The sequence below is a fragment of the Bison bison genome, unplaced genomic scaffold, assembly GCF_000754665.1.
Source record: "Bison bison bison isolate TAMUID 2011002044 unplaced genomic scaffold, Bison_UMD1.0 scf7180017864249, whole genome shotgun sequence".
Classification (NCBI taxonomy): Eukaryota; Metazoa; Chordata; class Mammalia; order Artiodactyla; family Bovidae; genus Bison; species Bison bison.
This window is the reverse complement of record NW_011494821.1, coordinates 1,922,934-1,936,949: the sequence shown is the minus strand read 5'-3', so window position 1 is coordinate 1,936,949 and position 14,016 is coordinate 1,922,934. Positions and strand designations below refer to the sequence as shown.

Here is a 14,016-nt window from a genome sequence, read left to right as displayed (position 1 = left end):
TTTATATTTAAATATATATTATATTTATATTTAATTATATTAAATATATAAATATATATTTCTTTATATGTATATATATAAAGATGGCCAAGCCAGGGATTCAGTTTTACACGTGTGCCCCTCTCCCCACAACCAGGGTTGTTTTAGTGTAATCTGTGCTGTCCCCAAATTTCTACAACAGTGCTTTCCACTTAAGTTTTTGCTGAATGAATGCATGAACAGCATAGGGACATTTGAACCTTCAGTAAGCCTGAGGTTAAAACCAGTTTCTTTGCTATCCATTTGGCTTTATAATTCATATTTATCTCTTGCAGGGACTCCACAAAGCTGAAAAAAGTAGACTAATCCCCTCTTACAGCAAAAGCAGGTTGCAAAGGACAACTGTCTCCTCCAGATTAAAAATGAACCAACAGCCTGTGAAAGACAGTAGGGCTCCTTGGATACCTCCAAACCCCACATCCCCACCAGCATCTCCTAAATGGTATGTAAAAATTCAAGCATTCAGGTATGTGATCTTACTTTTCCTCCACAGATCAAAGGTGACCTATTGCTTAGAGCAAGTGAAGCAGTGGCCTTAGTCCCCTTTACGGAAAAAAGCTTATTTGGATGGGTAATACATGAAATGTTTTTGACTGGAAGCCCATTGGGTCCTTTTTCCTACCTGACTGTGGGTAGAGTAACTCCCACAGGTTACTCCAGTACCCTGTGGACTTCGAGGGCTGCTCTTCACTTGCCTCTACACCCAGTGGATCCTGGTTACTTGAGGCTGGGAACTGTGCCTTATATCTGAATGTACAGTGCCTGATGTAGTCAATCTTAGTAGGCATTTAGTAAATCTTTGCTGAATGAATGCTTAAAAATAATTCCTAGTCCAAGTCAAGACAACATGAATTAAAAAACCGTACAAACCTCATAGATGCTGTCCTGACGCAGAGGACAGTTAGGATAGAGCTGACATTACTGCCTTGTCACCCTTATTCAGGAGAAGGCAGTGGCAACCCACTCTAGTACTCTCGTCTGAAAAATCCCATGGACAGAGGAGCCTGGTAGGCTGCAGTCCATGGGGCCATGAAGCAACTTAGCAGCAGCAGCAGCACTTACTCACAGCACATAGAGAATGAGGGCCCAATCTTCTGCAGAGCTGGGAAGAAGGCATTGTCCTTCTGGGGCACAGAGTCCAGTGAGGCAGAAATTACAGTCTTCAGGGAAGTGGTTAAAAATGGGAGCTCGTGTACCATGGACAGTGGTTCTCAGAAGCACAGTGGAAAGGACCTGGAGCTAGGACAGTCACAGGAAGGCAGGCAGAAGCAGTCACATGAGGAGGAGAGCGAGCGAGAAGGTAGGTGACATGAAGAGTCCCACTTCTAAGAGGCCCGCAGGAGATGTGGTGAGAAGCTTGGTGGGATGGGGTCCCCTGAGGGCTGAGTGATTCTCAGTGGACGGTTATGCTTATTCATCAGCTTTCACTTTAAAGGTGAAGAAACTGTCCAGAGAATCTAATGCCTTGCTTATGTAGCAGGACTAAAATCAGGTCTTCTGATTTCATAATATATGTGCTGCTTTGCTTTATTTCTGTGCTCTTAATTCTCTGTTTTTATGTATGTACTAGTGTAGAGATGTAAATTCAGTTGGTAAGCTCATGAAAACAGAAGTTGGTTGGAGTTTATATTGCAAACCAAATATACAATGCACTGTCTTCTAGAGTGTACATGTGGTAGATAGGGGAGGTAAGGGGGAAGGCTTTGGGGTTCAAAGTGCTGTATTAGACCTGATAAAAGGTACAGAGTTTCTGTGTAATGTGAAATATAATTTGTGACCCAAATCTGTATATTAGAACAGGGTTTTGTTGAATTTCACCCATTATTCTGTAATTGACAATTGTTTTTTCATTTAAAATAGTGATTGCTTCTGTGAAGCAAAAAGGACCTTCTCTTTGACACTGAACCTGAATCCTGGATGCTGTCACTCTGCTTCACATTCAGCTTCCAATGTAGAGCCCCCCCCGTAGATCACCAGTACTGTGACACTCTTGTCTTTTCTCAGCTGGCACCTTTTATGAGTGATCAGGTGTGGAGGGAATGGTTACAAAGGTGTAAGTTTTCCTTGTTTTGCAGTGCCGCTTGGCTCAAGGCGAAATCTAGCCCCAAAGATACCACCAAAGAACAGTCTCTCCAGCAGGAAGATACGCAAGAGGACAGTCGGTTGAGAGGTGCTGTTGAACACGAAGCAGTGAGGTTTGTGCTGGCGTTTGTCAGATCTTTGAAATGGGCCCCCTTTCAAATGGAATTCTGAAGTGAGCTCTCCTCTTGCCCATGTATAATGTTGGCTGTTTAAAATGGAAATTACTAAACTTTCCTGTCAAATTATACAGCTTAGACAGTGAGCCCCTCTTTTATTCCTTCCCTAATTCATTCAAAAATTATGTGCGTTTCAGTTGTCTACCAATTGCTTGTTTTGGTACAGTTGTGAGCTCTTTGGAGACCTTTGCAGGGGTCAAGGGGGTGGGCAAAAAGGACAGACTCGCAGCCCCTGCTTATTTATAGTCAACAGGGAGGACATGTTACTGACTGTAAGACAGAAAGGTGTATGTCCCCTGAAACCTGAAGTGTTAAATGCTGAGAGAGTTCAGAAGGCGGACAGGACACCTCTGCAGAGATCTGGGCTTCCTGGAGGGAGATGGAAAAGCAATTAGGACTTGAAGAATAGGCTTTAAATAGGGGGTGATGAGGTGAGGCCATTCCATGACAGGAGAACAGTGAAAACAGGTTGCCTGCATTCATTTGGCTGGAATTGTTCTTGCAATTATGGGGAAGCCAGGGTGAAAGTGGACCATTAGATAATTTGATACTGTTCACTGTCCTGGGCTGAAAGCATCAAGCCCTAACACATACAATAAGGTTGTTAGGAGCTCGCTTTTCCTTACTGTGTTTATTTGACTTCACTCTGCCTTGAGGGCTCTCCTGGGAGCCCATTTCTTTGTCTGAGCTGGAAGATAGAGCAGCAGCATTGTTTTACAGCTGAGCAAGAAGTTCTAATTGCAGCGAAGGCTAGTTTTTTCGAGAATATTTGTGGCCAGGTTTTTGTGGCACTGCATGCTAACCAGGAATGCTCTTGTGGGTAAATGTCTTTTTACATGGAACATTACACCGAGAGCTTCACTGGCCCAGAGACTGAGTTACCTCCTGAGTCTTTGATGGAGCCGAGATGGGTGCTCTGCGGGGTCCTGACTCCTGGTCTGTTTATGCGGTAATGACACCTGCAGGTTGAGGCAGAATTGGCCTGACTTTTGTATTCTCTGCTAGACTCGCTTGGCTAGATGCTGAAACTTCCAAAAGATTGAAGGAATTAGAAGAATTAAAAGCCGAACAAATGGACAAAATGCAAAAACAGAGGTAACTGTCTGTTTTCTGAGGTAGAGAAAAACACAGCAGGCCTATTTTATATCATCTAGCTATTTTTACAACTTGTTGGGATTGTTTTTTGGTGTTGTCACACTTTTCATGTCTATTGTCTGTCAGACTGCTTAAAGTTCTTTGAAGTCACCTGAGAAGCCAACAGCGGAGCTCAGACGGGAGCCCCTGGGAGTCCTGGCTAGTTTGAGGAGAGTTGGGATGTCTCTGTGATAGTATCCTTTAGGCTCCATTGGCTTGATGCTGAAACTTCCAGAAGAACAAAGGAACTGAATGAGCTGAAAATGGAAGAAAGGGATAGTTGTCAGAAACTGAGATATGTGTTTGCTTCTGAAGGATGGTGCATGCTTGCCTATTCTTAAATTGGTCCAGACAGTTTCACCACCATCCTGGACTGTGTGGGCCTGACCTCACCAAATGAATGAATGAATGAGTGTCTGCATGCCTGCGTGTATTTGCACAGTATTTTTTCTAGAAAGTATTTCTTTTGTGTGCAGTTTGAATGATATCTACAGTTTAGGGGGAGTTTTATCTGAAAGACCAGTGTTATGTCTGTTTGTGTTTCCGTTGGAGATGCTTGTCTCTTGGCCAGGTGGGGCATATATATGCAGTCTGCTAGGATACTTCTGCTTCACATGTTAGCTTGAGTACAGCCTAAGGTTTTCGAGTGAGGTTGCTTTTCCCATTTGCCCCCAAGAGTGTCACCACCTAAATCCAGGCACGAAGAAGTTCATGAGCAGGCTTAGTTGTTACCGCTGCAGTTGGCTCATCTGTCTCGCTCTCATAGAGTCACCCTGAAGTCACGTGAACAGAATCCTCATTGATACAGCTGTGCATTCTATCACCAGTCATGAGAGAGCGTCCACTCCCAGGTTAGAAGGGCTGTGGCCCTTTCGTTAGAGGGTGAGTGTTGTGAACTACCACCACCCCCAAACCAAGAGATAGGTCAGCACCCCTACTCTCAAACTCCCCCCTGTGGGTCCCTCCTCAGTTGCATCTCCTTCTTTCTCCCCAGAGCTCACCACTGTCCTGATTCCTGTCTTCATCTTTTCATTTCTTGTATTCATAAATCTGTTACCCTTGTGTGTGTCCCTAATGGCATACTGTTTCATCTGGACAGCTGAGAAGCAGGCCCAAACCTGGAAAGGCAGTGTGCTGCTGGGATTAGATGAGGACTCCCGGGGAAAGCAGGCTGTGCAGGGTCCTTCCTAAACTTCTGGGAGTTTTTAGGTGCCCATCCGGAAAGTTTATAGATCATGAATGAGTCGTGGCAGATGTAGGGCTTACCACGTTTGGGGCATCCGGAGATGCAGCAGGTGCAGTGGACCTCCGGAAGAGGCCTGGGCAGGGGGACAGCAGGCTGCCCGGTGTAGTCTTCCATTTTGCTACCAAGTAGTATTCCATCGTGTGACTGTTCACACACACACCTCCACAGTCTGTTTATACATCCTCTTGTGAATTAACCTCTGGGTTGTTTTCCATTGTTAGTTAGTATAGGAGTTCCCTTCTAGTTTTTCTGCATCCCAGCTGACATGTGGTAATGTCCGATTTTTAAAATTTCAGTTATTTTGGTGAGAGCGTGGTGGTATCTCGCTGGGATTTTACTTTGCATTTCCTTGAAGTCTAATGATGATGAACACTTGGTAGTGCTTACTGTGATGTGTTTATTCAAGTTTTGTATCCATTTTTTATTGTTTTTATAATTACTGATTTTTAAGAGTTTCAAAAAATAAGGTCTGGATTTGAGGCCTCTTTCAGAATATGTGCAGCAAATATTTTCTCCCAGTCCTGTGGCTTGCCTATGTATTTTCTTAATGGGATCTTTTGAATATGAGAAGTTTCAAATTTTGATTAAGATCAGCTTAGCAGTTTTTTCATTTTACAGTTAAATCTTTTTTATGAACTAAGTAATCATGACCAGTGCTGAAGTTTCAAGGATATTCTATATTTTCTTGTAAAATGCTTTTAGTTTCAGTTTTATTTTTTATATCTGTGATCCCATTTTTGATTAATTTCTGTGTGTGAGATGAAATGCTTATCAGGGTTGATTGTTTTCCTTGTGGATATCTGACTAGTCTAAGCACCATCCAATGAAAGGATTATTTACCTTGAGCTCTACACTAGGGTCATCTGGGTGAACTGTTGGTTAAGGACCGTCATGCAGGTGTTTAGGTCTTTCCTTTGGGGTACACCACGTTCTCCAGAGATGAGTCTTTTGATCTGCTGCCTAGAGAGTGAGGACCTGTGTGTCCTTGGAGCTGAGATGGTCAGGAGGCTGTGAATCTTACCCCTAGGCATTCAGCTTGCATCCATGCATCCCTCTTTTTAGTAGGGCACCTACAGTCTCAATGCAGTTGCATCTCAGGAGGCCCCTCCCGAGAATGAGCAACCAACCCATCTTCCCTCAGAGTTGCGGAGAGGCCATGGTCCAGTGCGTGAAGGAGGGAAGGGACCTAGGACCCTAACTTCTCAAACATCATCTGACTCTTGTCTTTTATAGTTAAGCCACCTCCTCCCAGGTTACCCCTAGGCCTCGAGGTACCTGGTGCTCCCAGTCTTGAGCCTCTTAAGTCAGCAGTGCAAATTGTGTGAGTCCTCAGCTTTCCCCATTACAACCCTAGAATTCAGCCTTCTCAGGTTGGAAGTTACTTACCACTTTTGTCCTTGAGTTACTAGCACCATTTCCTGTGCCTTGTCATTGTGAGTTTATGTCTGATTCTGTTATTGTGGGGTTTGGGAGGGAACAAAATTAGTTTCATTTGTTGAGTCTTGTGCCCTCTATAGTTGTTTCGAGGCAGCCATTATTCTTTCAAAATGGACTCAGAGCCTAATATACTTCTTCAGATGTTATCTCAGCCTTTGTCCTCAAAGTTGGGGTCAGGACCAGCAGTATCACATCACCTGAGAGCCTGTTGGAAACACAGACTCTCAGGCCTCCCTCAGGCCAGCCGCATCAGAGTCTACGTTTAACAAGATCCCCTGGGATCTTGTATGAAAATTAGAACGGCACTGTGGTTTTATAGTCATTCAATTTCCCTTCGCCTGGGGTGGTAAATAAATATGCACAATAGGATATTTTCTTGCTTTTGATTTTAATTTTCAATTTTATTTCTAAATAGTGTTTCTACCACCCAGTTAGCAGACAAGGTAGAGAAGGCAGTTCTGGAGCGTTTGAAGCCTCTCCTGGCCAAGGCCCAGGTAATCTAGTTCATCCCATATGCTTGCCTTTTGGAAGCTCTCAAATAAAAAGTGTTGCCCCAGAGGTCACACTGACCCTTTGCGGGGCTGTGTGTCTGTCCGGCAGTCAGCAGCTGCACTGCTGCTTGTGTGTCGTGGTGTGGGCACAGTGCTGCCAGGGCCCCTTTCGGGCACCCACACTACTGATGTGTCTTCCTTTGTGGATGAGGGTTCAAGATGGGGAGGACAGAGAAAGTACCACTTTTGCGAAAGGTGAGATTTTCATTTAGGGAATGAGTTTCGATTGCAATTTATGTTCCTAATCAAATAAAGCTATTGTTGGCATTAGTGTTCAGTTCACTGCTTCCACTCTTAATTTTGTGCTTTTTCACCTCAGTGATCTGGAATGATTTGCTGTATTTTTTCCAGAGGAGAGAAATGTGAGGACAGCTTCTGTGCACAAATTAGTGCTTTTTTCGAGATGAAATTGTATAGAGCATCACCAGTAGGTTTTGCCATCTTCCTCTGAGTAGTGAGCTGAATGCTATGGCCAGACCCTGTAAATCCATCCTGTAAATAGGAATGCTCTTGTTCGTGTGATTAGATGAAGCCATGGAAGAGCACTAGAATCTTAAATGGAGTGAACAACATTCTGGGTCTCTGAGTAGGGCACTGAACTTCTCTATCTCTTGGTCTGAGACATGTTAAATCATTTTTAGAGTCAATGAAAATCTCAGAAGTATAGAACTGGGAGGGTTCATAGAGGCCAAACCATTCAACCTCCTTATTTTGTCAATGAGGAAACTGGAACAGAGAAGTTGAGTAATTTGCACAAAAACACACAGCTACTCTGATAACAGTTTCAAAATTGAGGGAAGAAAAGGGGCAGAAAGCCAAGACCAGCACATGGCATTTATTTTCATGAAGACAGAGTGCTTAAATTTCCACAGAAAGCCTAATATAGCTAAAACTGATGAACAGTTCCACACAGAAGTTATTCTGGGAGCAGAATTCATTTGTACTAATATGGGTTGTAAATTTTCATAATTCATGAGTGTGCTTGTCTGTTTTAATAGAGAGTCAATTCTTCTCTGGAAGTAGATACTCATTTGAAGGATCAGCCATCAGAAATTGCAACAACAGCCCAGCCTGCAGAGGAGGTGCGTGTGGTGGGGCTGGCATTCTGGACTGACACTGGGATTATTACATGATGATATCCTCGGGAATAAGGAAAAATGACACATAGATGACCCTACAGACACTAGACTGCCCCACTCCCGAGGGTGGAGGTTTTTCACATCTGGCATGTTAATGCTACAGTGTATCTTTAGCATTATGACTTCCATGAGCCTTGTGAACAGCTCACAGAAAGCTCTTGAGCCACAGGTTTTTGTCAGCGGCTCTTTGCTTTCCTTCCAATGACAGAGCGTGGGTAGACTGCATGAGCCTGAATGTTGATGGCCCTCGGCAGAACAATGACTGCCCTCATTTCCTCTCGTTCAGCCTACTTTTGCTCATTACTGGCCTAATTTCCTTTATACTGAGGGCCTAACGTGTATTGTTAGGCAAGCATGTTTTGAGTGCCTAGTAATGACCAGTATCTGGCCTGGCAGAGACCAAAGGTGGCCCAGGAACAAATGACAGCATTTGAGAGAAATGAAAGCATGGCGTGTGGTTGTCCGCCCCTGTGCTCTTCCTCTGGACGTGTGTTCCCCATTTGTGGGAATGTTGTCCTCCCTGCCCTTCCACCTCGGCGTAGGGACAGGAAGGTGCAGGCTGCCTCGGGCGGCTGTTCGTGGAGGGCGGAGAGAAGTTACTGCTTTCTGTGTTCAGAGCAAGTGAAGGGCCGAGCAAGGGCCGAGCTCAGAGTGAGAAGGAAATTGGATGCAGCTCCAGCAGCCCAGCGACCTGAGCAACAGGAAGATGGTCGGTCCCAAGGATATATCCCAGTTCTAATTATTAAGCAATAGTTCAGCTTTGGCATATTTCTGTAATTTTTGCAGTTGTAATTTTATTGTACCAGTATTTTAGGACAGAATCTCATGGGAGGTAAGGCATCTGAGACTGGAAGCTGAAACCCTGCATATGGCTCTGTAGACCAAGTGCGTGATGGCTGTGTCTTTTGTACTGCAGAGCCACCAGTGATGCCTTTTTCCCTAGAAAAGTAATGAGACTCACCTCTCATCTAGGGAGGCAACTCATGTGGTGTTTTCATAGGAAAGAGAAATGAAGTGGTCATAAATGCTGTCAGTGAAGTAGGCATGTTTGAGTATTACTAGAAATGATCAGCTTTGTACATGAGAACCATGCATGATATAGGTATTAAATGGGCCTTAATACAATTTCTTAAAAAGGAAAAGTAACTCTGTCCAGTATTTACCATTCTCAGCTGCTGTTAAACTTTAGCATCACCATACAAGAGTTTCCCTGGCAGCACCATTGAGGGTCAGTGTTTATAAATAACTGAATAGAAGCAAACTTGTTGAAGTTGGCATGATGAAGTTAAAAAAGAGATATTTTGCTGTGTTAACTTATAAAAGAGCTGTGGGACCTTGATCCCAGATACCCAGAATTCTCATCTCTCAAAGGGAGGAGACGTTTGCTGCACTTTGCAAATCAGCTCTAGCTCTCAGTAGATTTGCTTGCAGACAGGATGATCCCTGGTGTCAGGAAATAGATTTTGGGAGGGTGCCATTATGGCATATTTGTCTCCTGCTGCTACTATTGTCATTAACTGAACTTGCGCATGAAATACATTTTTCCGAAGTGTGTAAGGTTTTCTCTTAATTAAAAGCTGTACCTGGCTAAAAAGGCAAACAATTCAGGAAAAGTATCATGTAAAATCTCCCCACCAGTGGGTACCGTATGCTCATTTGTATCCAGCTTCTTTATATTTTGGTGATCTTTTTCATATCAGCTCATTGGGTCCTTCCTTATCTCACAGGATTCTTGATATTTGATTCTTAAGAATGAAAATAACAGATACATACATCTTAATTAACTAGACCTGCATTATTGGTTTAGTTAACTCTAGATTTCTTGGTAATTTTATTGTACTGGCTATTCAGCTGATTTTTATTTCTTTAACTTTGGTCAAGGTTGAACATTTCTTTGTTGGTCATTAATGTATTTTCTTCTGTAAACCGTTAAAAGGTTTTAATAATTACTATGGCGGTAACCGTTCTTCGTGCCAATCACTGTTTTTTAAGTGTTCCAGTGTACAAGTGCGCATATAATCCTTATAACTCTGAAATGTAGGGTTATTGTTTCTATATTACAAACCAGAGGATTGAGGCCCAGAGAGGTTAAGTATACTCGCCCCCACTTTGAGGCCTATCAGTGGCAGAACCAGGATTGGGTCCCAGAAATGTCTCCTTCCAGAGCCTGATACGATCATTTCCCCAGCAGACGTTCTTTGTTAAAAAGCTTCTTTCAGAGCAGATTATAGACACATATTAGAATCAACAGAAATACAACACATATAAAAATGTTTTGCAAGCCGTAAAGTGCTTTTTCAATGTAAAGGGTACAAAGTCAAGAAAGGCTGGTGAAACTCTTCCAGGTTAGGGGTGCTGTGCTGTGCTTAGTCGCTCAGTCGTGTTTGACTCTTTGCAACCCCATGGGCTGTAGTCCACCAGGCTTCTCTGTCCATGGGGATTCTCCAGGCAAGAATACTGGAGTGGGTTGCCATGCCTTCCTCCAGGGGATCTTCCCAACCCAGAGGTTGAACCCAGGCCTCCCGCATTACAGGCGGATTCTTTACTGTCTGAGCAACCAGGGAAGCCCCCAGGTTAGTGGTAGAAAGTCTCAAACAGACAAGAACCATCAACTGTGATGTTGTGAACAGACGTTTTTACAAAGCACTGAACTGAAAAAGAATAGTGTAGGTGTGTCCTCTGGAGAATATGACATGTGCTGTATGCTTAGTTGCTCAGTTATGTCCAACTCTTTGCCACCCCATGGACTATAGCTCGCCAGGCTCCTGTGTCCATGGGGATTCTCCAGGCAAAAATACTGGAGTGGGTTGCTATGCCCTCTAGGAGATCTTCCCGACCCAGGAATTGAACCGGGGTCTCCTGCATTGCAGGTGGATTCTTTACCAACCGAGCTACCAGGGAAGCCCCATGACATGTGCAGAGTTGGACATTCTTCTGAGTCTAGCACAAGGCAGATACTTGCTTTACCAGCTGGCAAAACAGGTAGTAACAATAATTTTCATGGAGATTAATGGTGTTACTCAGTTGATGCAACTACTGAAATGACTGTGGTAGAAACTGTCCTGACTGTCCTGATGTCTTGCTATCAATGTTTACTGACTTAGAAGAGGCTAGGTTTAGTGTAGAAATGCCTGTTGTATCATCGCACAGTTGGTGTGTATGAGTCTCATGCTGTCTTCATATTGCCTTTCCACCCCCTTTGCTTGTTTCGCAGGCTACAGCTGTTGATGGCGAATCCAGTAACATTCATCAGCTGGATGGTTTTTTGGAAAATACCACTCATGAGCACTGGCCCATGACTCACTCTAAGATCTGGGAGTCTGATGCCTTAGCCACCTTAGGGGACGGCAAGGACAGCCCGTATCTGGAGACGATGATGCTCCGAATGGAGGAAATGGAAGTAGGTTGCAGGTGGCAGCTCCAGTTGGCTGCTGGTGGCTGGCTTCTGTTGAGCACAGCTCCTCCTCATGGTTTTGTAGCTTAAAACATCAGAGTTACCTGGTCCTCAGTTTAAATCCCAGCTCGACTGTCAGCCAAGTGTGCAGCCTTCATAAAGTCACTTACCCTTTCTGATAAGTGGGGTGGTTTTGCTTTTTTTAATTTATTTTTTAATTGGAGGATAATTGGTTTACAGTGTTGTGTTGGTTTCTGCCATACAGCAACGTGAATCATAAGTATACATATGTCCTCTCCCTCCTGAACCTCCCTGCCACCCCCACACCACCCCGCCCCTCTCATCATCACGGAGCACTGGGTTGAGCTCCCTGTGTTGTGTAGCAGCTTCCCACTGGCTGTCTGTTTTATACTTGGTAGCATATATATGTTAGTACTGCTCTCAAATTGTCCCACCCTCTCCTTCCCCCACTGTGTCCATTCCTGTCAGAACCATTTTTCTAGATTCCCTATAAATATATAAATGTGTGTTAATATATGGTATTTGTTTTTCTCTTTCTGGCTTACTTCACTCTGTATAACAGGCTTTAGGTTCATCCCCCTCACTAGAACTGACTTAAATGCATTCCTTATGGCTGAGTGATACTCCATTGTGTGTGTGTATATGTATATATATAAACACCACAGTTTCTTTATCCATTCATCTGTCGATGGACATCTAGGTTGCTTCCATGTCCTGGCTATTGCAAATAGTGCTGCAGTGAACACTGGAGTACATGTGTCTTTTTTAATTAAGTGAGGGTGTTTTTAAGGACAAAATGAGGTATGAGGTGTCTGTATACTACCTGACACATAACTCATCATTGATATGTGATACCAAAAACGCTGGACCAGAGCCCAGTCCTACAAATGGAACCAACAACGTCTTCGTCCCTCAGCTTATAAATGCTGCCCAGTTGCCTCTTCTGCTCTCCTCCCATTGGATCCTGGCAAACCACAGATAGCTTTACCTTTCTTAATTCCTGTGACACTGCTTTAGAATGCTCGTAGAGAATTCTAGACCTCAGACATTATGCAAACCAAGCCCTGGATGGTTCTGAGGAGGAAATTTAGATACAGTAAGGGAGTGAGTGACGTGGCCAAGGCTACCCAAAAATTTCCACCAGAGCGGAGCTGAGAATCCGGGTCCCTGACTCCTAGCTCAGAATTTTCATTTTAACTCCACCTGGATGAAATCTCATTTTGGCTTTGCTGCTAAACCAAAAACATAGGCAAGACAACATTTAGTTGGTTTTTGACAATTTAAAAATGTGTAGTTTATTCTAGTCTTGTAACTGATTTCCCCTTCTTGGGGGTAACTGTCTAGACCTGAAGTATCCCAAATGGTAGTCTGTAGCCACACACATGGCTGTTTACATACACGGCTATTTACACACATGGCCATTTAATGTAAACCAGTTAAAATTAAATACATCACTACGTTACCAGTGGTCAATAGTTAGTGGCTAGTACATTGGACAGGGCAAAAATAGAACATTTCCATCATCAATTCAGATTCTAGTGGGCAGTTCTGGTCCAGGTTAGATTAATTAGTATGGATTAATTGCCTCATTTTATTTTACACTTCCCCTCATGAGCTAACCACTTCCTGGCCTGGGAGGTGCCTGTTTGCTGGCGAAGTGTCTGTATCAAATGTCTGCTGGACTGTTACAACCTTCCTAGTCTCTGGTTTGTAATGAACTAATTTTTTTCCGCATAAATTAATCTTTTTTTTTTTTTAAAGAAATACCAGGAGACAGTTCGCCAAAGATATAATAAAATTGTATATACCGATCCTCATTTTTGGATGCAAGAAGAAAAAAACGGTGAGTTTTTCCCCACTTTTCCCTCTGCATTGTACTGTGAAAAATTTCACACATACAGAAAAGTTGAAAAAAATTGTACAGTGGATACTCATATGTACATCTTCTAGATTCTACAATTAAAATCTTGCTACATTTGCTTTATCATATATCTCCTTAGCCTCTCAGGCTTCCCAGGTGGCTCAGTGGTAAAGAATCCACGTGCCAATGCAGGAGACACAAGAGACGCAGGTTTGAACCCTGGGTTGGGAAGATCCCCTGGAGGAGGGCATGGAACCCATTCAGTATTCTTCCCTGGGAAATCCCATGGACAGAGGAGCCAGGTGGGCTACAGTCCATGGGGTTGCAAAGAGTCGGAGATGGCTGAGCACACATGAGCACCCATCAATTCGTGTTATTTTTGGGTGCATTTTAGAGTAAGTTGCGGATATCAGTATATCTTACCCGAAACATTTCAACCTGTGTATCAGCAACTGGAGCTTCATATTTACTTAGGGTTCTTTTTCCTTTTGAGATAAAATTTACATCTGATGAAATATGCCGATCTTAACTGTGTTATTGGATGAGCTTTGACAAATGGGTGCATCTTTGTTACCCGTACTCCTTCCATCGCCCTGTGCTCCTTCCCAGTCAGTGTCCCCCTACCCAGCCAACCACTGTGCTTTTTAACTTTAGATTAATTTTGCCTATTCTGGAATTTCATATAAGTGGAATCATACACATATTTAACCTTTTGTCTTTGATTTAGCATGATGTCTTATAATTTATCTATTGCTCATTTCCTGTTGCTAGGGTAACAAGCTTAAGTTAGTAACAAGTTATAGCACAAATGTAGTGGTTTTAAAATAAATTTATTCTCAAACGAATTCCTGGAGGTCTGAAGTCTGAATGTCTCAAAGGGCTAAAAGCAAGGGATTGGCAGGGCTGGTGCCTCCTTCCAGCCTCTGAGGCTGCCCG

At 43.4% G+C, this 14,016-nt stretch overlaps 1 protein-coding gene across 7 annotated transcripts in view; it reads left to right on the top strand.

Annotated features, from left to right (window-relative positions):
* Positions 1-14,016, top strand: part of KIAA0753 (KIAA0753 ortholog) — a 66,574-nt gene that overhangs the window by 37,215 nt on the left and 15,343 nt on the right. For 6 of the 7 annotated variants that reach the window (XM_010847444.1, XM_010847438.1, XM_010847441.1 and 3 more), the window contains 7 exons: positions 315-481; positions 2,115-2,234; positions 3,303-3,392; positions 6,530-6,608; positions 7,664-7,747; positions 11,019-11,204; positions 12,981-13,062. In XM_010847444.1, coding sequence (XP_010845746.1) covers positions 315-481; positions 2,115-2,234; positions 3,303-3,392; positions 6,530-6,608; positions 7,664-7,747; positions 11,019-11,204; positions 12,981-13,062 — 808 coding nt within the window. The remainder of the gene's footprint in view (positions 1-314; positions 482-2,114; positions 2,235-3,302; positions 3,393-6,529; positions 6,609-7,663; positions 7,748-11,018; positions 11,205-12,980; positions 13,063-14,016) is intronic. The other variant, XM_010847445.1, reaches the window with a different exon arrangement.